Source organism: Gadus morhua, chromosome 15 (assembly GCF_902167405.1).
Source record: "Gadus morhua chromosome 15, gadMor3.0, whole genome shotgun sequence".
In the NCBI taxonomy this organism is placed as follows: domain Eukaryota; kingdom Metazoa; phylum Chordata; class Actinopteri; order Gadiformes; family Gadidae; genus Gadus; species Gadus morhua.
Genome location: NC_044062.1, coordinates 16,017,416 through 16,042,497, shown reverse-complemented (window position 1 = coordinate 16,042,497; position 25,082 = coordinate 16,017,416). Strand labels below are relative to the sequence as shown.

The 25,082-nt window shown below is 43.6% G+C and overlaps 1 protein-coding gene across 4 annotated transcripts in view; it reads left to right on the top strand.

Moving 5' to 3' along the window:
- Positions 1-25,082, top strand: part of inpp5a (inositol polyphosphate-5-phosphatase A) — a 124,792-nt gene that overhangs the window by 4,178 nt on the left and 95,532 nt on the right. For all 4 annotated transcript variants that reach the window (XM_030378872.1, XM_030378875.1, XM_030378874.1 and 1 more), the window contains exon 2: positions 23,503-23,544. In XM_030378872.1, coding sequence (XP_030234732.1) covers positions 23,503-23,544 — 42 coding nt within the window. The remainder of the gene's footprint in view (positions 1-23,502; positions 23,545-25,082) is intronic.

Here is a 25,082-nt window from a genome sequence, read left to right as displayed (position 1 = left end):
CCTCAGCGAAGCCAAAGCAGAATTTCAAAGAAGAGAAAAAAAAAAAAAGACTCGAGTGATGAATTAAGTATCAGCTCTCGACCCCAATTGAACAGAACACAGCACCCTGTGCCAGAGCCCTCTCCATGCCCCACCTCTCTCTGCTACCCTACAAAAAGGTACCCTTAGCATATTCACTGGCTTGGATATCGACTCCCCTAACTCAAGTTGCATAACCTAGTATTGAAAACGGAACCCTGTCGGCCCATCAATCCTGCCACAACAATAGATCCCTCTCAGCCTGTGCCTCAACATGGAAACGTATGGAACTGATGGAAAAATATTCATCATGTAGTAAACACTTTAGCGGTGTTCAACCACCAAGAGGTTGATTTATTGATTCTCCGAGCCAAGGACGTACGAGTGAGCTTGTTATGTGAATGCTGCGGCTTGACATGAATAGATCAACATTAAAATGGTGTGTAGCATGCATCAGTGCCAGTGAAGGCCATATGCAACAACTCTGTCTCAACATTCAACATGATGGTTCCGCTTTAAACGTCAGCTCAATTTACGTTTGGCAAATTAATACTCCGCATGTAGTATACAATCTTGGGCTGAATGTTAATCAAACAGGCAAAATTCAACCAGATGCCGGAAAATAGTAGTAGTATTATTAGTAGTATTGATTGAACATTACTCACTCTTTCCCTTCTTTATCTAGACTTAAAAATCAAGTTGGAAATCTACAGACCTTGGTTAATTTTGTTTGCCAAATATGAAGTTTCATCAAGTATACAGTATAAGAATTAGTCCTCTTAAATGTTCATGTTATATGCTGACTCAAAACTAATTGTACCTGATTTTGGCCATAGCCTGAAGGAACCTCTTGTTAACCAGGGAATCCCTGTTAAGTAGTGTGCTTTCTCAGTTCTCACCCTGAAAACCAGTTCAACTGCACCAACAAATTAGGGTTAGGGCCCACCAGGCACTGGCACATAGGAATGTAAAGTTGAACATCCAGCTCCTGACAATCAATATTAACTTTCATTTAAATCTTTTTGTAGGCCAGATGCAGACCTTTGACAAGCAAGGTAACTGGCTGGTAGGGATTAGGATGTAGTAGGTTTTTTTTTACCTCCTGAAAATGACGCATGAAAGCATTTCGGAGTTTATGACGTTGTTTGGAATAGAGTGGGGGATTTGCAATATTTTCCAAGCAAACGGCAAGACTAATTAGGCACAGGATACAGGATAAGTGGTGTGTGTGTCAGTTTTGTAACAAAGTCCTTGTTATAATTAAGGACGTTAATTTAAATCCACTTTTTATCCATTCTCACAACATCCATTCACTCATTAAAGGCTAAGGTAAGAAAAGGAGGATGCCGTAGCTTCATGAGTTAAATCTTAAATATCGATTGATTTAAATGTAACCTGAGTTTGTACTGAGTGATGCATCCAAACATCATACTTCAGGTGTGTGTGTGTGTGTGTGTGTGTGTGTGTGTGTGTGTGTGTGTGTGTGTGTGTGTGTGTGTGTGTGTGTGTGTGTGTGTGTGTGTGTGTGTGTGTGTGTGTGTGTGTGTGTGTGTGTGTGTCATCCAGCCATAAAGGCAATGAAGTAAGCACCCATGTCTGCCAACCCACACACCCCGCCCCCTTCGTTGCGGAGATTGCGGTGAGGGAGTTCCATCCAGTTCTTAAAGCCTGTAGCTCCTCACGCCTTTACCCTTTCTACCCTTTAGCACTCCTCTATCATGTCTGCACATGCTCGACAGACGTTGTAAGCCTTCTTGAGGAATTGTAGGGAATAGGTCTGGAGGGTGAGGGGGTGGGGGTTGTGGTAGAGTAAAGGGATGCGGTGGGGGATGGGGTGGAGGCAATGGTTAGGTGGTGTAGGTGCATAACTTTGCTCAATGGTTTGTGTTGGAGTTTGATTGTTTAAGGTGTGGGTTCATCTGCTTTTCATTGCATCAGACAAATAATGGTATGCGTTGAAATTCTTTGAAGCAGGGGGTGGGCGATATTGAGCTCTTGCTCTGTCGCCTGTCTACTACGGTACACTGCTCCTCTTCTAGGGTCTGACCCGAGGTACAGCTTTGGCATTTTTATTAAACCTTGTCTGCCCTGTTTTTATCTTTTTTTTACAATTTTTCCTAGACTAGTTTGTATACCAAATATATTTATTTTGTGACTATTCCTCGAAACCCTCCGCTGGCCGTTTCAGAAGGCTGATGTTATTTATGTAACCCACATTTTTGTGTGGATGATGCAGCAGTGCAGTCTTTACATAACCAGACCCTTTCTACCAACCATAAGCTCCTCTCACCCTTCCACACTTACTCCACCTGCAATGGCCACTCCTTCCCTACTGCATTTTCTCTCTACAAGTCCACACTAGCCCGACTCCTGGAATGTGACTACTGTTTCCCAATTATGAGATTGAATGTAAAGTCCTTTTATATCCGTCACAGACTTGCTAGTTGAGTCCAGGGAACGGGGGTTGTGTAGTTAGTCTATTAGTTAGTATAGTGGATATGTAAGAGAGTGTGACACTAATTGTATTGATAACGTGTGTGTGTGTGTGTGTGTGTGTGTGAGAGTGATCCATCTTATTGTTCCGATGCACATTTTCACTCACTTCTAACGTCTCCCAAATAATGCCCTGAAGTGCATTGCAATTATCTGTTGTCAGTTGAACATCCCTCCTCTCCCTTTTGTCCGAAGGCTGAAATAGGCGTGAGCGAGACCGTATAGACTCTCTTTCTTGCTCTGCTCACCTGTTGATATGAGCCGACAAATTGTCGTACATGACAGGTTTTTTTCAAAATGTCACTGCAAAATCAAATTTACACAACAAATATTGTTTGGGTAACCAAGGCAGAAAATGTACTCCCCACTATTTTGGTGACAGATTTCTTTCTTTTTCTATTCTCCACACAAATGCCGTCACTCGCTCTGGCTTTGAAAGACTGGTGAGTTAGAATTTCTTGCTGAGCAGTTTTGTTGTGATGGGCGTCCCTTTCTTCTGACTCATTGCTTCTTCTCAACACAGTGTGACTTTGCATCCAGAAGAATGTAGCAGCAGTTGTGGGATGAAGGTGACGGAGGTGATAATGATAATGAGGGAGATGATAGAGATGGTTTGATTTATAGGTGGCTGCAAGCCTTCATGGTGATGGCTCTTTATCTTGTTGGCAGCCCTCCACATGGGCCAAGTTCAGAGGCAGTCTGTCTGTCTGCGTCTCTGTCTCATAGTGAACAATGGAGTGTGTTTGTTAATTATGAACACATCCAGCCAATTCCCAGCAGCAGAGCTGTTGTTTTAGTATGCTTATTGTCTAGGCCCTGTGCACACGCTGAATACGTGGATGATTCCAAGGTCATTGTGTCAAGACGTCATCTGGCCAAGTCATTTCACAGGGTTTGCTAATGCCACTATGATTCTTCATATTGTGAAATTCTTTCACACTATTGTAGATGAAGTATAAATGACATTGCAATGAACCCCAGAAGAACACACACAATGTTATCCTTATCACACCTAACTTAACCTAACATATATTCGACTGGCTGTGTGTATGCTCTGTAGCATATCATTTGAGTTTTGGTTCCCATCAAAGGTGTCCCTCAACAACCCTAATGTTAGTATGATATCGTTCAACTCTCACATATCCCCTAGAAGGACAGTAGATGAACAGAGTGGCTCAGGCTACACTTACTCACTGAATCTGTTGCAGGAATATCCTCATAACTGCATTAATGTTTCACAGGCCTCCCCTCACCACATAGCTCCTGCGGGGGGGGGGTGGGGTGGTGTGTGTGTGTGTGTGTGTGTGTGTGTGTGTGTGTGTGTGTGAGAGAGTGACACACACGCACACACAAAGTAGAAGATAAATGTTTGTCTAGAGGTTAGAAAACCCACTGAATTAGATTTTTAATTCACTCACTCACTGTGTGTGTGTAGAAGCGAGTTCTCTATCAAACCCAAGAGAATGAGATTACTTTATGACTATCATTACACCGGTCCTTTCCAAGTACAATACTGCAACCTTGTTACTCGTTATAACTTGTGCATCGTCAGAACCAAGTTGGAACAAATGTCGAATGTCGACAGGGAATTTAGAAATTCCCATGCAAATGCTATGAGAGTAATAAAACAGATTGCTTATCTGAATAGACGTCAATAACAGCCAGTTCAAGGCCTAAATGGAGTTTGGTATGCAATAAGACCGCAGACTGAGTAGGACTGATTGATATTCATCAGTCCACACGATCATATTGTTATCATCCCAGTATTGTCTACCGTCGCCGGTACTAACATAAACCCTGGGAGGAAGACATTGTAACACAGTTACCAACAATTAGATTAAACAGGATCATATGACAATAAGAAGATATGACGCTAAGTTATGAGATATGACGTAAGACTTGTCACTGAGAGGTTTTGGTCGGAGCATAAGAATTGAGATTAGTTAGCGGAATTAATTTCCATGTAATTTGTGGTAAACGCATTAAATGTAACATATAATCCCTCCTTATCTCACTGGCCTGACCCTTAACCTCTCCTGGTCCTGTCTGTGAGAGAAGAACCAGGAAGTTGGAGCCTGTCCAGTGGTTTAGGGCTTTATCTCCCTAGAACTCCTTGTGAGTTTATATTATCCTCTCGACGAAGCTAATATGAGAGAAATGCCCTCCGTGGAATATCTTTTCCCCCGGGCTCCATAACTCAAAGGGGCAGGACGCTTGGTTAACTACATTATTAGCATATGCGCTTTCTTAACTGTGTTCAAGAGTGTGGGGGAAAAAATATGGTTACTTCCTGGGGTTATTTTCGTCTTCTTGGCCCTGCTAAATAGTTCCATAACCCTCACACTCGTGCTGCTTTCCCAAGGCAGGATGGGAAGGACTCCGGCCCTCCACTAGACCTCGGAACAACAGAGCCTCATTCACTGAAGGGGTGTAGTGGCGGCGCCCCGGCCAGCACTGTCGTAGCCGCTAATTAAAGCATGGGTAGCGTCCAGGCGTCCTAGAGCGTGTGCGTCGCGGTGGTAAAATCGAAACGATCCTGTTTACATAAATATGTGTATGTTGGTCACCCATTTTCAGGAGAGTCACGAGTCCCTGAGAATTGATAACTGAAAATGTCTGTGTGGTCGGTTAATTGGAAGCCGAATAGTGGTTAAGGTGTTTGACTCTCAGCTAAAAGGCTCTGGGTCCGATCTCCTACGTCCACATCTACCTATAGGCGTCCTTTACGGTGAAACCCTTGCTTCCTCCATAATAACTAGTATCTGAATTTGATTGTGCATATAGTTCCAATTATTTAAAGTAACAGAACGGTCAGACTCAAAAACAGTTACACAAAAGCAAACCTAACTAACACCCTTACTTCTGCTACTATAGTAGCATTTGAATCACAGTCCAGCCGACAGGTGGTTTTTCAACATGCGTCCTTCTATGTCGTGGAAACTCATTTCCATTACGTTTATGAATGGGTGTGTGCTGCATGCGTGCGTATTTCAATGACACACAAAAAGCATGGCACACTTTGTGCGTGGAGGCATATATTTGCCCATGTAGCACCATGCATGTGTGTGCTTAGGCTTTAGGGTACAGTGTTATATTAGGTGTGTGTGTGTGTGTGTGTGTGTGTGTGTGTGTGTGTGTGTGTGTGTGTGTGTGTGTGTGTGTGTGTGTGTGTGTGTGTGTGTGTGTGTGTGTGTGTGTGTGTGTGTGTGTGTTGTCCAAGGTGGAAACTTGCTGTGTTTGCATGGTGGCAAACAGGCATGCGATAATCCACCCCACAAACACACATCCTTTTTTTTAAACAAACAAGTGCACCTTGCCGTTATTTTTATTTTGGAACATGTCCTATGTTGCGGTTTGGAGTTTGCTTCACTGAAAGACTGAGCTTCAAATGAATGGGCGAGAGGCCGCTTCACTGTGTGGAAATCCTAAATGGGCGTGCGTGGTAGAAGCGCAGGGTGGCAAGTGGTGTTCCGACTTGACTAAACAACTCTGTGCTTCCTTGTTCCCTGTAAGGGAGTCTTCTCATAAGAAAAGTAGTAGTCAACCCCCCCACCCCCCCGCCCTCTGACCAGTGCGGTTTCCGCGTACTTCAACGTTGCATCATCGTTCACGGGTAACCCTTGCATGTTTGCACTCCTCCAGGTGGCTGACTTAATCAATCTCCCCCATAGCTCACTCTCTCTCAGATTTCTCTGCCCTGGCTATGTCAGTCACTTCTCGGGCAAGTACCAGTTGATCCTTTGGCTGAAGACTACCAGGAGTGGGGCTGGGTCGAGATGGTATAGCTGACATAGTTACTCCTCCCCTGGCAGGTGTTTGTTTAAGGAAGTTGTTACAGGTTTAATGGTATGTTTGGCTGAATACCTAAGGTATTATAACTTGGCCCAGAGTACTGTGAAAGCCCTACTGGCAGACTAGTTTTCCATGATGGTGTTCAAGTATTGCAGCATATAACTGCCAAATATTGCGAGCAAAAAACAACTGCAGGCACACAACCAACACTTCCATGCACACGGATGATGATTGCGAGAGCTTGTGATACGGGTGTTTATTATTTTTGGTACCAAGTGGGTGGAGCCAGCCATGGCCGTCATAACTATAAATGTGATTGATACCTGAAAAAAGATCTGATCAGTTTTTGCAGACCAAGAGCAAAGAGTTAGTGGGCACGGGGTTCGTGAGTCAGCTTCCCATTATGTGCCCCGCTCAATAAATGATTTTCTCCTTGCCTCACAGGCTATATACTTGCTCTCGCAAACAGATAAATACTTGGCGCGCTGACATTAAAAGTGCTTGTTTTAATCGTTTGTGTGCAGTACATGGATGTGTTCATTGTGCATGCGCTCAAAGCCCTTTTTGCCATCGTTTTGTTTTTCATTTCTGGCAGTGATATGCTTCTAAGGTTTCCTGCTTAGGAGCTCGCCGTCTGTGCGAGAAATGAAAAACATCTTCTACCTGTAATCAGGTTTTTAGTTTGTTATTTTGCCATGCACTTGCAATGGCCCCTGCCTGAGCATGTGATAAACCACAGGAAATGGCTGTAACTCATTTTTGGTTGTAAAACTGTCCCCTGTAACACACTGTAACACTGTACAAGCCATACTCTACACTTTTCCAATCATTTGCTCCTTCCAGCCTGCTAAAAACTATCAACAGGCTCATTAAATTGACAGAAACGCAGCAACAAGGGTTTTTATGAGGTCTTTGGCATCTGCTTTGTGTCTGCCAATGAAAAATATTATAATGTTACGATTCTCCGGTCCACAAATGGCATGGGGGCATCGATTTTAACTATAACCGTACCTATGCCATATATAGCAGAAGACACAATTTCAAATAATTTATATTATTTGAAATTAGAATGTATTTTTGAATTGGCTCAAATTCATGCCAATTGATATCGCTAACCATTCAAAAGCAGGCATGTGGCAATTAATGTATTTTTGAAGGGTTCCTTGATGGGGCAAATGGGCTCCTCTTATCTGATTGGCTGCTAAAACGTATCATGTTATCTGATTGGTTGAAGACAGGGCCGGGAAGTGGCTGCCACTCTGATGAAAACTGCCCTCGATCTATAAGAGCCTGAAATCCCTCTGGTCAGCTCCACAGCCCTCCTACCTTACTTGCTTAGAGCTCTGATTCTCTTCCCCGGGCTCTTCCAACCGCACAGAGCACGACAACCCCGGACACGGCAGACACTCACCCAGAAGTCATCTAGGTACCCTCTGTATGTATATATTGACTATAGAAATGCAGCTGAACATTGAACAGCATTTTATTATTTATAGCAAAGAACGCATAGTTGCATACATGCCATCAAAAACCATATCTTAGTGGGCAGCGCCCCTTGGGATTTTCCCTTTAGCCCATCTTGACCCAAGGTCAAATAATGGTTTTGTTGACCTGTTGACCCAGGAAGGAAGAAGAAAGTAAGCTTTTTCGTTTTTTCAAGCGTTTCTCATTGAATGCATAGTTGTTCAGAGGCTGAGTGACATTGTCTGGCGCTTGTCCGCCAGTGTTAAGATGCAGCCCTGGCACATGCGTTCAATTTTTCAATGTCTTTTTTTTATTTATTCTTTGAAAGATCTTGAATATTCAACAGATAATCATGCTGAATTATCGATGTGACGCAGTAAACTAAAGAAATGTGAACTATGAAACAAAGATTAAAACCGACTTGTGATGTATGTAAATGAATGGAAATTTAATTTGAGCACTTTGTTTTGATAAAAAACAACATATATAATGCCATGTGACACAAAATATATTACATTCTCTTTTTCAACAGTTCACTGTTGTGTGTCACTTGATGTTACAATGTAGGCTTCCTGCAAACACAATTAACTTTGTTACTGTTGAAGTAGGTGTAGCAGTCATGGGGAGTGCCCTAAGAAAATCAAACAAAGAGATACCGCAGGAGGTTTTCCTCACCTCTTTTTCCTTCAAAAATGAAACTATTCCTTTTTAAAATGATCCATGAACCAAATAATTGAATTAAACTGCAACATAACAGTATGAGTTTGTCATTTCCCCTTGATCAATGACTTCAATAATTAACAGCTAATTACCGTTGTGAAATTTAAGATTGACTCACCGATTAACGGTTGATTCAACTAATTGTTATTCAAATAACATAAGGGCAATGCAACATTGTGGCAAAGGGTTGACCGTCTTAAAAAACAATATCCAACATTGTCTGTTGGTTTCACTTATTACAGTTGGTAAACAAAACGGGGAGAAGAACACTTTTTGTGCTGTTTTGGTTTTTGTTTAGCATCTGGAAAAGGAGATTAGACGGCACTTTGTCTCTCAATTCCTGTTTACGCCTCTTCTCCTGACGGCCTGCTCACACACCCTCATCCTGTGCCGTGTGTGTGTCTGTATGAGAATGTTTCCCATGTCCGAGCAGTCTCCTGCCATGTCTTTTCTGTGCCAGGGGGGTCACAGGAGTCAGACAGGCCCTCGCCTTTGGGGGTGGGCTGGGTCTGGGGGGGTTCAGATGATTGGTGGGACCCGACCTATTAACCTGCGTTACCAACCGTCTCCATCTGTAGAAACGATTCCACCTGTTTCCAGAAGGCAAAGACCTTGGCTATGTTTGCAGAGGTATGAGCGAAATGATGGCAAAGAGGCTGCTCTGAAACACTTCTCCCACTTTGTTTTTGAGTCCCTGGGAGGCAGTTTCATTTTTTGTGAAAGCTCCGGTGCAACACAACATCCATTGTTGTTGTGTTTTTTTTTAGTTCCAACTTTTGTGGGGTCTCCATTCACATCTTTGCGTTCCTGTCCATTCAGCGATGTCTGAGGGTCGCTCTATTTCCAACTGCGCTCAATTCCTGGTAACCAACTTGACAAGTTTTCCAATTTCCTACCCTAACTTGTATACATATGCAAAGTAATGTAAACACAGTAGGAGCCCAAGAATCATCTGATTACCAACTGTGCATTTGTTTAACTTGGGAACGGATAGACCTTGACTAAGAAAGTATTTCTACATCTTGCACATGACGTTTCCCAACGGAACGCATTGATCACAAGGGAAGTGGCGTTATTTTTTCCTGGCAACCAGCGACATCACCCAAACCATTCATCTGTTGCCAGGGTGGCATAAAGAATTCAGTTGAGCGCAAGATGGAAGAGAAAATTAGAATCGTATTTGCCTAACTCTTAGTGATGACCTATATGGCTATTCCAGTAACTGTCTCTTTGAAGTAGGTTGCTTGCACATTGAATTGACCTTGGAAATCTAGGTTATGCGTCTTGTTCCTAGGCCATTTCTCAACAGCGTTTTGAGTCATCAATTCCTAAAAATGTATTGAACGTGGTGGTGAAATTAGCAAATTGTATCATAAATGGCGTAAGTTTGTCATTTCCCTTTTAGGTACGTGCCACTCGTTCCGATGCGTCACTTTCAGGAAGTGTGTTGTGCTCCTGCCTCAATAGGGCCGGCCTCAAAATAAACAGCAGCTCGAGTGACTCCTAGATGGGGCCCCATCAAACTCCTTCAAGATCCCCCCCCCCCCCCCCACCCCAAAACAAAAGAAAGGTCTTTAAAATAACCCTGCAGTGACCATCTATATGAGTATAAGGAGGAGACCTTTTCAACGATTGTGACTTTGCGTGGGAGATGTTTGGATCAAAAACAAGCCACATGTCGGTTCACAATTATTGTCGCCCTGACCAGGTGTTCCTCCAAAGACTGACTGAGACGCAGCAAGCCCTGTGTCCTGGTCAGGCTCTGGGTTCACAGCTCACCGCCGGGCGCAGCTCTGCTGCTGGTAGAGCATGAAAGGAATTCAGTTTGAGCCGGAGTTGAGGTCTCTGTTGTGGAAACCCTCTGCTCCCTCCTGCTTATTTTGGAATTCCAGCTTTCTGGCCCACGCTGAAGGTCAGTGCTTCAGGGAGTCATTGTGAAAGGGGGTTCTTAAGGCTAGCCCTGATTTGGGTATAGTTGGGCTTTTGATGAGCCATGTTTTTACTTACTTTTTTTTTTTTTGTGGTCCAGACTTTTTAAACGAGTGCTTTGACATTGGTCCCTCCTCTCCACTCAACCCACTGGGAAACTCTCCCTTCCCCCTTCTTCCTTCCCCCATTTTTTGTTCACCCTCCGTCCATTCCTCAATCTCATCTTTTAGTATTTATTTTCCACTCTTGTTCTACACCCATTCCTAATTCCACAGCAGGAAGAGCCCAATTACAAAGATACCAGGGCCCATGCAGAAAGCGTGATGGCCTGTGAAATGTCTTGGGTGTCACACGGGGAGACCATGTTTGTTCTGCTGACCCACCACGAACAGGATGCCGCGTGCAGGAGCGCGCCGCAAGATAACGCCCGGCAAGAGAGAGGGCGACCAAGAGAGAGAGAGAGAGAGAGAGAGACGGGTAATGGAAAGAGTCAAAGTTGAAGCCGTAGAAGTGAAGGAAAGTTGTTGGGTGTTTGAACGGAGAGCCAGGACATGGCCTGATGTTGAGCCGGTACAAGGTAGTGTAAGGCAGAGCTTCCTGTCATCGTTACCTGGAGACTAGGACTGGGCTCATCTTAATTAGTGTACACAAAGTAAGGGATCCTTTTGTCAACACTTGAGTGTGACGTGTCTAGTCAGGTCGACGCCGTCTCTCGTTCTTGGCATCTCTTTCTGTCGCTAACCACGTCCTGTTCCTGTGGTCCTTATTGTCCCTTCCTGTCTCCCCTTCGACCCCTCTCTCTCCAGAACCTACATCACAGCTTATTACGGATGCCTGCCCAACAGTAGAAGTTTTAGGATTAGGCTAACAATACCTACAGTATTTTAGCTTATATTTAACCTAGACATATGTCTACATAAACCGCCTGATTGTCCATCTTTAAAGTGCAACGGGCAAATTCATATTGTATGATCATGCAAAGAATTTATGAAGGATATATTTTTGTTTTATACTGCTTGCAGGTGGGTATAACAGCAAACTAAGGTAGTATTAAGGTGGTGCGCTTTGTAAATGAGATCCTGAGGTGAAAACCTACATAGGCCCACTGAGACAAAGCAGCATGGGGCTGTCAATCATCTGTCGAGATGTCATTCTGCATGACTTCGTCAATCAGCAAGTCTCTTGTAGCGCTGACATCTGGGGTATTCCCCTTTGGTTGCATTTGTGCCAAATTAAGTATTCTGGTGCATTTGCATGTTGCAATAATAAAATGAGTCTAGCTTTAATTCTAAGCAAATGTATTATATTATAAATATATTGTTCACAGCGATATGCTTCATACTTTTCATGGATGTTTTATATTTGTTAGTTCCAACCTGCTAGTTGCGTCTTAAAGCAGTTCTGAAATTCCTCAAGATTAAAATAGAACCAATGTTAGCAACATTGCCCATTATTTTTTTAACTTTTGCATCTATTTTTGGAAGCCATTTAAATGAGTGACCCCAGCTGATTGCTTTTGTAACTACTGAAATCTCACCAACTCTGACCTTGTTGTGATGAGATTATGTGTAATACACCTGACCTGGAAGTACAGACAGAAATAAACAAATTAAACTGAAAAACCTCCTGCAAACGTAATTGCTACGGAGACGCACCATTTAACTAATTCATCAAACAGTAACTATTATTACTACTAGTATTGTAATTTACAGTTTCAGGGTCGTTATATCATTTCTTACATTTGGCGTTGGGAAGGGACTATTTGATAGCCATGTCTACATCTTCTGTGTGACATTGCAGGTATCTTTGAGATTACTGAGGAGTAACTAACCTGTGCGTTACTTGTGTTGGCTGTTCTCAGTTCTTTTTGCACAAGACCTCTACCTCTTAGATGCATACATTCACAGAGATAAAGCAGTTTTTGGGCCCTACCTGCTGAACTAATCTGAGAAGTACATACTCGTGTATTGTATTTGTAGACTAAATAAATGTCTTATTGGTGGTCAAGCGAGCCCAGAAACGACTGTATTCATGCACAACAAACCTGTTGGAAACGCATAGAAGTGCTCCATTATTATATAGATTATATAATTGCGTAAAAAATAATTAATCATAATTCTAAGATTTATTTCAATTTACCTCAGTGTACAAATGTGGGGGTACACCACAGCCCCCCCTGGTGGGGACCAGGACTACCTGACTGTAATGCAGAGGATCCTCTAATGTAGATTCAAAGGGTAACTCAATTGCTGTGAATTAAAGGACATGAATGGATGCCATTGGAAAAACATTTAAAGGTGTACATATATGCAATAAATCTAATTTAGATCAGAAAGAATTTAGGCCGTTTTATCAAATCATTTTATCTTATCGGGTGGTTTTCTATTGAATCCGAAATAATAAGTTAATAGGACAGTTCAATTATGTATGTATGGATGGATATACAAGTTTGCTTATCATATAAGTGATGTTTATTGTGGTGCTTTCTTTGAAGGAGGCTCCGCTCTTTGTGTAAGAGAGGATGTATTTCTCCTGGCCTTGCTATCAGAGCACTGAGAGGTCTGTTGGAGCAGGGCTTCTGTGTCCTGCACATCGCTCCCACACCCTTCCCCTCACAATGACGGAAAACAGAGATGTTTGGCTGATCAGCACCGTCAGCTTAAATGATTGATGGGTGGCGACTTGTGTGTTCTTCAGGTGGAACCAGTTAGTGTTAATTATTTTCCTATTTTGCTTGCGTCAATAGCGTGGCCTCGTGAAACAAGCCTCTGTTTGGGAATACTGCTTGCTCAGCAAACTTGGTTCTAGGGGCAGGTTTTTACTATATTATGCAATGTTTTGAATGTTCTATGCAATCAAGTTCTGGACACGTTGCCTTCAGGTTATCACAGATTACATTCCCCTCCATTCATTTCTCTACAAGGCCTGATCAATGCAAACCAAACAGCGTGTATAAGAAAAACTACAAAAGAAAAAAGATTTAAGCAGGCTAATTAGCGAATCTAATCATGCTTGCTACAAGCAAAATGTTGCGCTGGGTTAAGCCCCCTTCAACTTGAAGGCCTGCCCTGCTGTAAACATCCTCTTGTTATCATGGACTGGCAGCCAGAATCTAATGCTAAACGAGCGCTGATCAAATGGAAGACACGGCAGGCCAGTGTCTTTTAGGTCCTGCAAGCACATACCTGTTTCTGTGTAATGGGAGCCCATATGTTTTCATTTTGGATGGCCGGCGAATGCCGGCCATCCAAAATGAAAAGCCTGTAAAACTGTGCGAAGCCTTGATGCGATTTGACTTGAATAATAATGCCTCTTGCTTTCGCTATGTTGCCAGGTGGGATTGTAAGTGTGCCAGCACACACAGGAATGTACCATGTTTCTTTTGTTGTGCATCTGCCGCGGTTTACTACTGTCCGCTTTGGAACTGGTTTACAGTGTGTCAGCTAAAGGTTGATTTCCATAGAAGTAGGGATGCACCGAAATGAAAATTCTTGGCCGAAATCTAAACCGAATATAATGAAATAGTTGGCGAAAGTGAATACCGAATGTGGCTGTTGCTGTTTTTCATTCATTTTGCTTTAATTTTTCGCCGTTGCTTAAATCAAACAAACAATTAAATGTCCTTTATAAACTTTTTTGTCTTGCTTTCTAATAAGAAAAATCAATTACAAATTTGATACAAAATATTAATTTAATACTGAACGTTTTCTAACATTCCAGCAGACCTTAGAGCAAAAATTTAAGAACAATGTTCCTTTTAAATAAATGAGTAAAAATTGTTTTGTTTTAATCAATAACAAAAATGTTCGGTGTATTATTTTCGGCCTTTTTATTCCTTCGGCCGAAACCGAACATTATGTTTTGGGCCATTTTCGGCCGAACATTTTCGGTGGCCGAATACTCTGTGCATCTCTACATAGAAGGCTTTCAATTGTGGCTATGTGGTCTGGTAAGCTGTTATAAATCAGTCCTAACTTGAGTAATGATACAAACAAGGCAATCTTATTGTTGATATCACATTTTTCTTAATGGATTTGGTGCTTATTTAAATGCTTAAAAAAATGTGGCCAGGGAAACGCATTGGCCTAACTTTTATTTTATTGGTTGTTTTAAAGTTGCTCTACTGTGACTGTTTCTGTGTAATGTTTCTGTGTAATGGGAGCCCATATGTTTTCATTTTGGATGGCTGGCAAATGCCCAAAACCTGTAAAACTGTGCGAAGCCTTGATGCGATTTGACTTGATCAAAATAATGCCTCTTGCTTTCGCTATGTTGCCAGGTGGGATTGTAAGGGCGCAGTCACACTAGACCATCTGGCAGTAGCCGTTGGCCGTTTACACACCTAACCGTGCTCAACTGGCCCCATTGTTCTCTGGCCTGCACTCACACTAGGCCATCGTGCCGTGGCTGTTGGCCGTCACAACTGTGGCCTGGCCACGGTAGGCTCTTGTACATGATACGTCATCACGTCGTAACACGTCATCACCAAGTGTCCGCTGCATGGACCATAATAAAGTCTGCCGCAAGTCAGAGTTTTAACAACAATGGACAACAATACAAAGAACACAGTTCGCACTTTGCTGAGTCTGTTGCTTATCGTTTGCCCGAATGGCTAACAGACACTCGACTTCTCTATGGGACCAACGTGAACCAACAGTTGAACCGCTTGACGCCATGTTTACCGTTTAATGGGAAAGAAGCCTCGTCGCCTTTATTATGTCCATGGTCGTCCCATGGACTATACGTCATCCAGCTCAGGTTGCGTAGCCGTGCGTGTGCGCTCGTTGGCTCATTAGCATCTGTACCGTGGCGGCCCGTACCGTAGCAGCACACCTCTCCCAAGTGGCCAAGTTGGCCTGGCCTGGCCAGACTGGCCTCACTCACACTGGCAGATTTGAGCACGGTTAGGTGTGAAAACGGCCACGGCCAGATGGCCTAGTGTGTGTGCACCCCAAGTGTGCCAGCACACACAGGAATGTACCATGTTTCCTTAGTTGTGCATCTGCAGCGGTTTACTACTGTCAACTTTGGAACTGGTTTACAGTGTGTCAGTTAAAGGTTGATTTCCATAGAAGGCTTTCAATTGTGGCTATGTGGTCTGGCAAGCTGTTATAAATCAGTCCTAACATGAGTAATGATACAAACAAGGCAATCTTATTATTGATATCACATTTTTCTTAATGGATTTGGTGCTTATTTAAATGCTTAAAAAAATGTGGCAAGGGAAACGCATTGGCCTAACTTTTATTTTATTGGTTGTTTTTAAGTTGCTCTACTGTGTGTCTGCGTCATAGTATGAGTTTTGGATGAGATTAAAACACATCTATTGATGTTTGTACATTTTTGTCCTTGCATGTATGATTTGAGGTATTGTAGTATATTCCTCAAATTCTTGTGGCAAAATGTTCTGAATCTCTGTCGGTAATCACATCTAGAACATCAATGGCTTCATGACATGTGAATGGATGGGTTGTTTGGACTGTATTGCACTCGGCCAAGTATAATAGATGATCTGACCTTGTGGTAGAGTTTGCAGTTTCAAGCAGCCTCTCCTCTCCTTCCACCCCCCTGACCTCAGGTCAGCCCGGCGCTCCATAGTTAGCATGGTGAAAACTTGAGGCAGGGATATCCTTGTAAGATGTTTGGAAAAACAAGCAAATAAGCATGAATGCCAGCAAGCACTGCAGGGATACTGGAGTGGAGGCTTTGTTCAGCGGGCTGCCACACAAGTGGTTCATTGCGTCGTTGACGTGAACATTCTTGGTTAGGAGATTTCCATCTTTGTTAGTAAATGCTTTCTCTTCAGCCATCAACTTTTGTCCCAACGATCTTGGAAAATGAAGTGATTCGCTGAAGTAAACCCTTCTTTTTTTTCTCAGTACACCAAGTAGGCCCAGAACACATAGTTCAGGAAGTGAAGCATAAGGCTAACGTAGCTTGATCTTTAAACAGCTACCTCCTGCCTGATGAAAAGTCTTCACAATGTGGGTACTCAACTAGGGTTGGGCAATCGTCTACAAGCTTCCATCGTCCGATAGCGCCCCCTAGCGATCGCCGATAGTCGGGGGGGGGGGGGGGCAACTTTATAATAATTTTATAATAATAATTATTTATAATAATTTATCACTTTGAAAAAAAAAAAGCCTTAAAAACGATAACGATGGTCTTTCCCTTGGACCAGCGTGAGCCGCCGCTGATTTAAGTTTCGATACGTCGGTGCCGGCGGCGCTGTCATGATGACACACGCTGATGACACACAGCTCGTAGCTGTGTTCGAAATCGTTCCCTATCACGGAAATAGTGCACTATATATGGTGCTCGCCATTTTGTGGTGTTGTTCGAATTCTCACTGGTTAATTTCATGCACTATATAGGTCACTTAAAATACCCAAAATTTGAGCGTACATATGATGTTCCCTACGTGTTACTCCCGTATACCACAATGCCATGCGGTTGTGTTTTTCTGGAGGAGAAGAAGCTGAATTACCGCGAAAATGAATACATTTAATGATGGAGTCTCCGGCTTTCGTTTAGAAATGTCAACAATTTATTTGGGATTTAACATAGAAAATTTAACATTCAAAATTAATAAGAAAAACCTTGTTCAAGGAAATGTAACATTCAACATCAATACAACCTCTTTCCTCGAGAGTGCCCGGTTTGTTTACATGATGTTGGCGCATCTGTCTGTGTCACACAAATACCCGGCGCATTTACTGACGCAAATGACGTTTAGAAATGTTCAGCGTAGTGTCCGAATTCTCGTTTGTTCGTTCCCTATGTAGTGCACTATATCATGAACACTATATGGTATAGTGAGTGAGTGAATAGGGAACAATTTATAACACAGCTCATGTACCACAGCTGTGACCCGGAAATAGTGCAGCGGGGTGTGATGTCATTTCGCCGTGCGAGCAGACCGGTAGGTTTCGAGCCCCTCCCCTCTCCTCTCGCAGCAGTGAGTGAATACGGCAGGTCAGCGCTACATAGTATGTTTTCCACCTGTGCCAGTTCATTTCAATTACAATTTGCGGGGCTTTTTAAGTTGTAAAAATAGCTACCACAGCGCTGTTTTTCAAAAAAAAAAAATAATAATAATAATTATCGCCAACTTGAGACGATCGACGATGGAATCCATCGATAGTCGATAGAATCGACTGTCGGCCCATCCCTATATTCAACCCATTCTTAGTAGGCCCTTAGAATATTGTTTTCGATCGTATAGTAAGGTTATTATATATATTTTTAAAGCTGCTCAAAGCGGGTATGGTATATGTGGATGTGTGCTGTAGTCATGGCAACGATTGAAAAGGCTTTGGAGCCATGCAGCTGGGGTTTTGTCTGCCGTGTAATTTCCTGTTTGCTGATTACTCTTATCGGCGACAAAAAAAACAACCCGAGATAATTGCATTGCATTGTATTTTTTTTTTTATGTTTAATGTGTTTTTGTGTACGAGATGATGTGTTTGCGTGTATGAGTCGAGAGTTAGAACATATATACGTGTACTAATGCATCCCATATCCCTTATTTCACATGGCTCCAACAACATCTTCTACGTGTTATCTATGTGGGTTTGCGTTGGGTGCCTGGCCACATCCGATATCCTGGGTGGAAGCGGGCCGTTTCGTGTGTGTGTGTGTGTGTGTGTGTGTGTGTGTGTGTGTGTGTGTGTGTGTGTGTGTGTGTGTGTGTGTGTGTGTGTGTGTGTGTGTGTGTGTGTGTGTGTGTGTGTGTGTGTGTGTGTGTGTGTGTGTGTGCACCCACACACTTCTGGCACAAGTCTTATCCTGGGTTTCCTGTACCCGACTAAGTCTTTAGTGATTATAATTTTTCGCCAGACACTGCAGAGTACAACAATCCCCCCCCAACCAACATCACCTGAGTTCAGAGGTCAACCCTACCCTTCCCCAGAAAAACTCACAAATGTTCTCTGCTCAGCAAACTTCAACCAGCAGTTATTTGGCTCCGTTATCTGCCTGTAACTTTTTCTCTGACTAATCAATTAATCATTCTTCACTGAACCAATAAGGTAGCATTAAGATGAGATGACAAGAAAAGGTTAAAATACAACTTCTATACACTTTGTTAGAGTAATATTTATTTTGCATTTTTACATTTTAGGAGCAGGGAGGGATCTGCAAGAGATCCGTTTGTTTCAGTGGCGCACCAAGCCTGTTAGCCAATCAACTGTGTTCCCTCCTTCCCTGCAGCCCCCCCCACGTCTAACCACACACCTTGTCCTCGATCACAGCTCTCCCATGTGGAGCGAAGGCTATTTATGGCTATGCCCTCACTCACTCCCCTGTAAGCCAATATCTGGTCCTTTTGACCATGTGCACACACACACACACGCACACGCGCACACACGCACACACGCGCACACACCCTCTTCTCTTCTCTGGAGCCGCTAGGGGTTGAGGGTCAATGACGTAAAAGCTTAGACGTTTGAACTCTCAGTACATTTCATTTGTCTTTCTGTCGGCTCTTTAGAGTCAGGTTCTATTAATGAGTTTTGCGGGATTGTCTTTCAGTGGCTATGCGTCACTGGATCAAAAGGCTCTGTTACTAATTGAAATCCATTACACTCCTCAGTGCTGTCGGCTGTCAAGAATCTGCATTGCAAAGCGTGGTTATAGGAACCTCAAAGAGGGTTCTTGCCTGTTTCTATTGATTAGTATGTGGCAGAACCGAGCAATATACGTTGACTGATTTTCTAACATTGATCATCATATAGGAGCAGATATTGGCCATGTTGACATGATGGTTTTGAATCCAGCTTGGGCTTTGTCAAATCAAATGCTCTGCGTGGATGTCAATAACGACACCTTGCCTCACATTAAGCCCTCTTTACATTTGATTTACAGAAGACTGAGCCAACTGATCACATCGTGATGTCCCTGTGAACATCTTTCTCTGTTTTATTCCTATTTATAATGTCAAAACAGATAAAAGACTCCAACACTGTCAAAGGAGATCACGTGTCCCAGTTTATTAGGTGCTTATGTGTTAACACATGATTACGCATATGTTCAACGATGGCTGTGCCATTGAGGTTCAGAGGCACAGTGCCTTTATAATGGGGATCTTTTGTATGGACACGTGCATGAGTAACACATTGCAGGCTTTGTAACTCTCTTTGACCAGGCTGGAGCTGGATTCTTTTTCCTGAGATGCATGATGTGTTTGTGTCTAGTAATAGATGCAGGTGTCACCTAGCAACTGGTTGCTTATTTTAAGTATCCTTGGTTAGAAGTCCTCCTCGTAGAGACTGTGCTGACCAACACGCTGAGAGTGGATGGAGGGGGCTGCGTAGATGTGGCGTTTTAATGGGTGGCACAGGACCTCGGGAGGGGTGGGGAGTGATGCCTTATGAGAGTGGATCTGACCCAGAGATTATTGTCCAGCTCACAGTTTTTATTGGAGAAGGTGGAGGGAGGTTTGTTTTCCACAGTGTGATGACACACCGGTATAAACAACTACTTAAATCTTCAGCTGGGTTCACTTCCTTTCAATATCCTTTCTCCTTTTCTATTTCATGACGAAAGTAATTTTTCTTTTCAGCAAGCCTCTTGACCTCATATTGTTTCTGTAAGAAACAAGGCGGAGACTGCTGCTTTAAGAAAGGATGGGAGGAGAAAACAAGGTCCAGTTGGTCATTGGTCCAATCTAGATCTCTGTGGAGGTGGACGTGGCGGCTGGGCAATAGCTGGGCAGGGTGTGAATCAGCAAACACACGGGGGGTTGACTCCTTGGAAGAGGTTGTGCGAAATATGATCATGTGGCTGCCAGGTGGTTCCCAGCAGAACCCAGTAGGGGGTTCTCTGCAGGACAAGCCTTCGAATTCCCTTCTCTTGTAGTTTACTAGCGCCACTCCCCAGATGGAAAGGAATGTGCGTGCCGTGACCAGCCGATAGAATGCCTCTTAGGTCTGCGACGAGGTCATGACCTCCGCCTCGTCCACCCTCTCTCCAGGAGCTCAGCCACTGGTTGTTTTGGTTCGTTAGAAATACAAAGGTTGTAAGTCTGTTTTTGTCCTAATTGTAGGACGTTTGGAGAATGGTTTTCTCCATTTTTTTTAAACTTACCCCAGATTTGGTATGCAAATTCCTCTTTTCCATATTTTATTGCAAATAAATGCACGGCTCAGTGACCACTTTTTCACTATTGCACTCTCCGGCTGGCCCAGCTGCACCTCTTTGCATTGCATTTGCCACATTCAAAATCAAGGAATTTGCAATCCCCAAATGTGTTTGCCATCGTGAGTTAACCAGGACCCTCTGATGCAGCATCACGGAGGACGTAATCTGAAATGGCGAATGTACGATTACACCTGTCTGTTTACCATATATCATTCATTGTGTGAGCACACGGTCTAAACAGCTTCACGGCATCATCACAGTCTCAAGTTGAAATGTGTGTTCAGATTTGTGACAATGATCCAATGTGGTTTGAGCTGATCTGGGGGCAAACATGATCATCACCATGGTGCGGCGTACCGAAATAGAGGCCTTTTGTTTTAATGATTCTATTGGCTCATTCAGAAAGCACGCTCTTCTGTTTGTTTGTTTTTTATGCCAGGCGCATTCACTTTTTAAACCTAACTAAGAGTCTATTTATTCCCCACCCTGCTGTCAAACAAGTAGGCCATGGAGTGAGCAACAGGAATGGGAAGCTCACAGAAAGAGAGAGGAAGAAAGGGGCGAGGAGAGAGGGAGAGAAGTACCCGAAGGAGAGGGGTGACCAGGAAGGTTTTATTTTTGCATCTGTGCTGGTGTGAAGCCCAGCTCTCTAATTAGTGGCAAATTAACTTCTGATTGGCTGTGGGAGGTGCCGAGGTGCTGAGGTGCACGCAGGGACCAGGGCCCAGATGCATGCTGGCTCCGGCTCCCTCCGTCCCTCAATTAGCCCACTTTGCATACCGGGGCCACCTTGGCCGCCAGAGAAGGTGGTGGGGGAGGGGAGGGGGGGGGGGGTTGTTCCCTGTGGGCCCGCTGGCCTATCCTGTGGGCAATGCCAGCAAGGTCTGCATCTGTTCCAGGGGACGAGAAACAATCTCGCCACAAGCCCAGAGGTGGTTCGGCCTAATTACAACAGCTCTAGTTCTTGGTGGAAAAAAAAAAGAGGAAAGGCCTAATTCAAAAGGAGTTTCAGAGGGTCTCCAAACGGTCCTCTTGTCCACCAGTAACTGTCAAGCCACCTGGCCCACTGCCGGAGTATTGGTTTTCATTAAGTCCACTCCATGGTTGTGGCTGCTGTTGAAATTAGACTAGCTGGATTCAGAAACATACAAACACACAGGCGGTAATGGTAGCCATTTGCTGGCTGTCTTATATCGGTGTGCAAAACATTCAAACAGTGGTTTAGTTTGTTCAGTTATAAAATGTCTATCACCCCAGAATCTCCAACCACAACTACACATACACACATGCACACACACTAGCATTACAGGCAAACATACGCACATGCACGTACGCCGCATGACTGACACGATAGCATCGTAAAGTGATCGAAAGGAAGTGCTACGCCTAAACGCATGCTAACTATGTACAATCAAAACCAAAGGCAAGTTTTGCCTGTAACACGGGTAGCAGTTTGGTCCATTAAGAACACTAACTGCCTTGACACCACAACAGACAGACAGGTGGAAGGTTCCCTTTCTCTATCCACCTCTCCCGCTCCCTCCCTCCCTCGCTCCCTCCCTCCATGTGATTAATGACAAGGTCCAGCGCCGATGTCCATATAAAGACCTTCTGCATGGCTGGATCTGGTGGGGGGCAACACACAGATACATGTGTGCGTGAGTGTTTGTGCGTGCACACACACACATTCACACACACACAAGCACATTCCCTCTCACACTCACTCTCTCACAGGAATACATAAAAAAAAACATAGTTTAAAGGATATACCAAGTTCCTGATGGAGACATCATTAAGTGGGATTATTTTTTCTATAAGTATTGCTACCTAAATATGCAATGGGAAAATGATGACCTACAATTTAACCTAGGCTCTAGCCACACAAGGTATATGTAGTGTTTATTCACTAGAACTTCCCTCAACATTATAAAAGTACTGCACTCGTTAATAACATAATTAACATAATTGGACACATACACACACAAAATCCTGTAACCGATTTTGATGACCATTGTACACTAATGGGCCAAGATAAGTAGAACCTCGATTTCATCTCCTGCTACCGGTACTATTTGTTTGGAACTAGCAAAGTCCTGCGTAGCACAGCCATAGAGTATATTTGCTTGGTTGCATTTTCTTTCACTTATTTTTCTCTGTTGCCATGGCGTTGAGATTTTTGGTGTTCTCTAGGCTGCTGAAGTTATCCAAGGATACTGCACCAACCTGCACTGGTGGAGCAGGAGAACACTGCCCATGCTTCTGCTCTCAACAGGCTCACTTATTGCAGGGCTGGTCTCGCTCACACACACACTCAGTCACAAACACACACGCACAAGCAGAGCATTTCATCTGAACTGTATGGACACAGGGAGATCTCTCCTTACATGGTGGACTGTCCGGGTTGCTGTCATTCCACAGCACAATGGAAATGAAGGCCAGGTCTCTGAAAAGAAATACAGAGAGAGGGAAGGAAGGAGAGGGGGAGAAAACGAGGGCGAGAGAGTAGTTGAATGAGAGGGAACGGAAAGCGTGTCACTGAGCGTTATAGCTGGCCCTGAATAGAAGCAGGGCGCTCACAGTCGACTGTACCCTCGTTACTATATTTACACCAGGAAACACAACGGCCGGTGCCAACCGTTCCGTTGGATTGCAAACGTTGTCTTTTATATCAAGGGGTCTATTGAAAAAGTCCTAACCAAGTCTACCTACTTGGGTACCTGACGTACTAGCGTTATTTTAACTAGCATACCTAGCTCGAGACAAACTGCAATAAAATACTAGGCAACTGCAATTAGCTTTATTTCCTTACAAAAGCATCCTTGGGCCCATCTCCACAAAGCGATGTGTACATCTGCATCGAGTTTGTGTTATTAAACACATGGTGACCTTGTGAGGGATAACTTGTTTGCATCGCTTAGTGATTTGTTTTTGTTTTCTCTTTTCCAGCCTGAAAACCTCCAGAAGACATGGCTGAGGGAATTCGAGCAGGTACGGTGATGAAGCATGCCCATCCGACCAGCCCCCCACCTTCAGCTAAACGCTGTTCCCATTCAGTACTTATTTTAATCATTTAAAAGTGATGATTTATTGAATGTTATTACGTATTCAAGGGCTTCTACATATTTCCTATTTTGGAGGTGTGGTCTTGTGCTACTGTGCTACTGTGTGTGTGTGTGTGTGTCCTTGCATGCTCCCTTTGGATTGTCATTGGGTCGTGACCAACTTGATGCCTTTAAAGTTGGCAAACCAACGTGATGCCTTTAAAGGTTCACAGAGAGCAAAGAGAGCAAGTCTTGTTGTGTGCTGCACTCAAGCTGTTGTGAATACAAAGAAGTATTCAGATCGGGAGGATTCAGTTGACTGGTTATGGCCTGACTGCCACTCACCATTCCTAGAAGAAGAAAAATAAAATGAATTAAAGGTGCTTGCTGGGAAATAGGTCTGTCTTGTCGGTTGAGTCTCATATTGAAACTCTCACCTGCTGCAGATAACTACGAGCTTGTGGGTTTCAAGGGATGAACAGCAGAGCAAGACAATCTCAACCCAGTAGCCCTGTGACCCCAACACACCACACAGCGTGTATTCAACAACGATTTGAGTTGTAGGTGCTTTGGGGATCGTTCCATTATAGAGTTGTCCAGAGAAAGGCAGCAGAACAGAGCATGATTTTAAAACTGAACAACCAAAAAATGTTCACCTCCCGCTCTGCTCCTTCCGTGTCTTGGCCATTATCAGTTCAAGTGTTGCCTTTCATTCACCCTCGATTGACAGGGAAGATAGATTCCCAGTACCAATCACAGAAACGTTGCCCTGATTTGTCAGAAATTATCCCTGAACGGTCTAAAATTGAAATTCCTTTTATACAGAGGTCAGCTCAGTCAACTTGATTCTCCCTTGAAAAGAGAACTTGAAAGAGCACAGTTCCCTCACTAAAGCTGACCGATGGTTAGTCCATTTCTTACAAATTTCCCTCAAATAATAGCTCTTGAAACGAAACCTACAGCACCTTTTAACACGGGTGTAGTCCTAATTCCACTTAATTTCAGTCTAAACAAAAATAAAATCTGTGTTGCACATCAAGGATCTTCAAGGGAGGGCAAGTTATTGGCTTTTTGTTATATTTATTGTTGTTTTTCATAGTCTTTTGGTGGGTATGGATTACACATCGGGATGTTAGGCCGCTTCTGTGTGCCTGTGCTGTGTTACACAATGCCTGATCGTAACCTCACTTCCTATCTGCCTGTTAAACTCACAGGAACCCCTGACAAACCACATTTCTTTCCACTGGGGCAGGCAATGTCAGGCTGCACACACGAGCATGTACACACAAACGCACACACCTGCATTCATACATATGCTGACACACATTTATGTGTGGACGGACGGAGAGGCAGACAGACGGAGGGAGAGACAGACAGACAGACGGAGGGAGAGACAGACAGACGGAGGGAGAGACAGACAGACGGAGGGAGAGACGGACAGACGGAGGGAGAGACAGACGGAGGGAGAGACGGACAGACAGACGG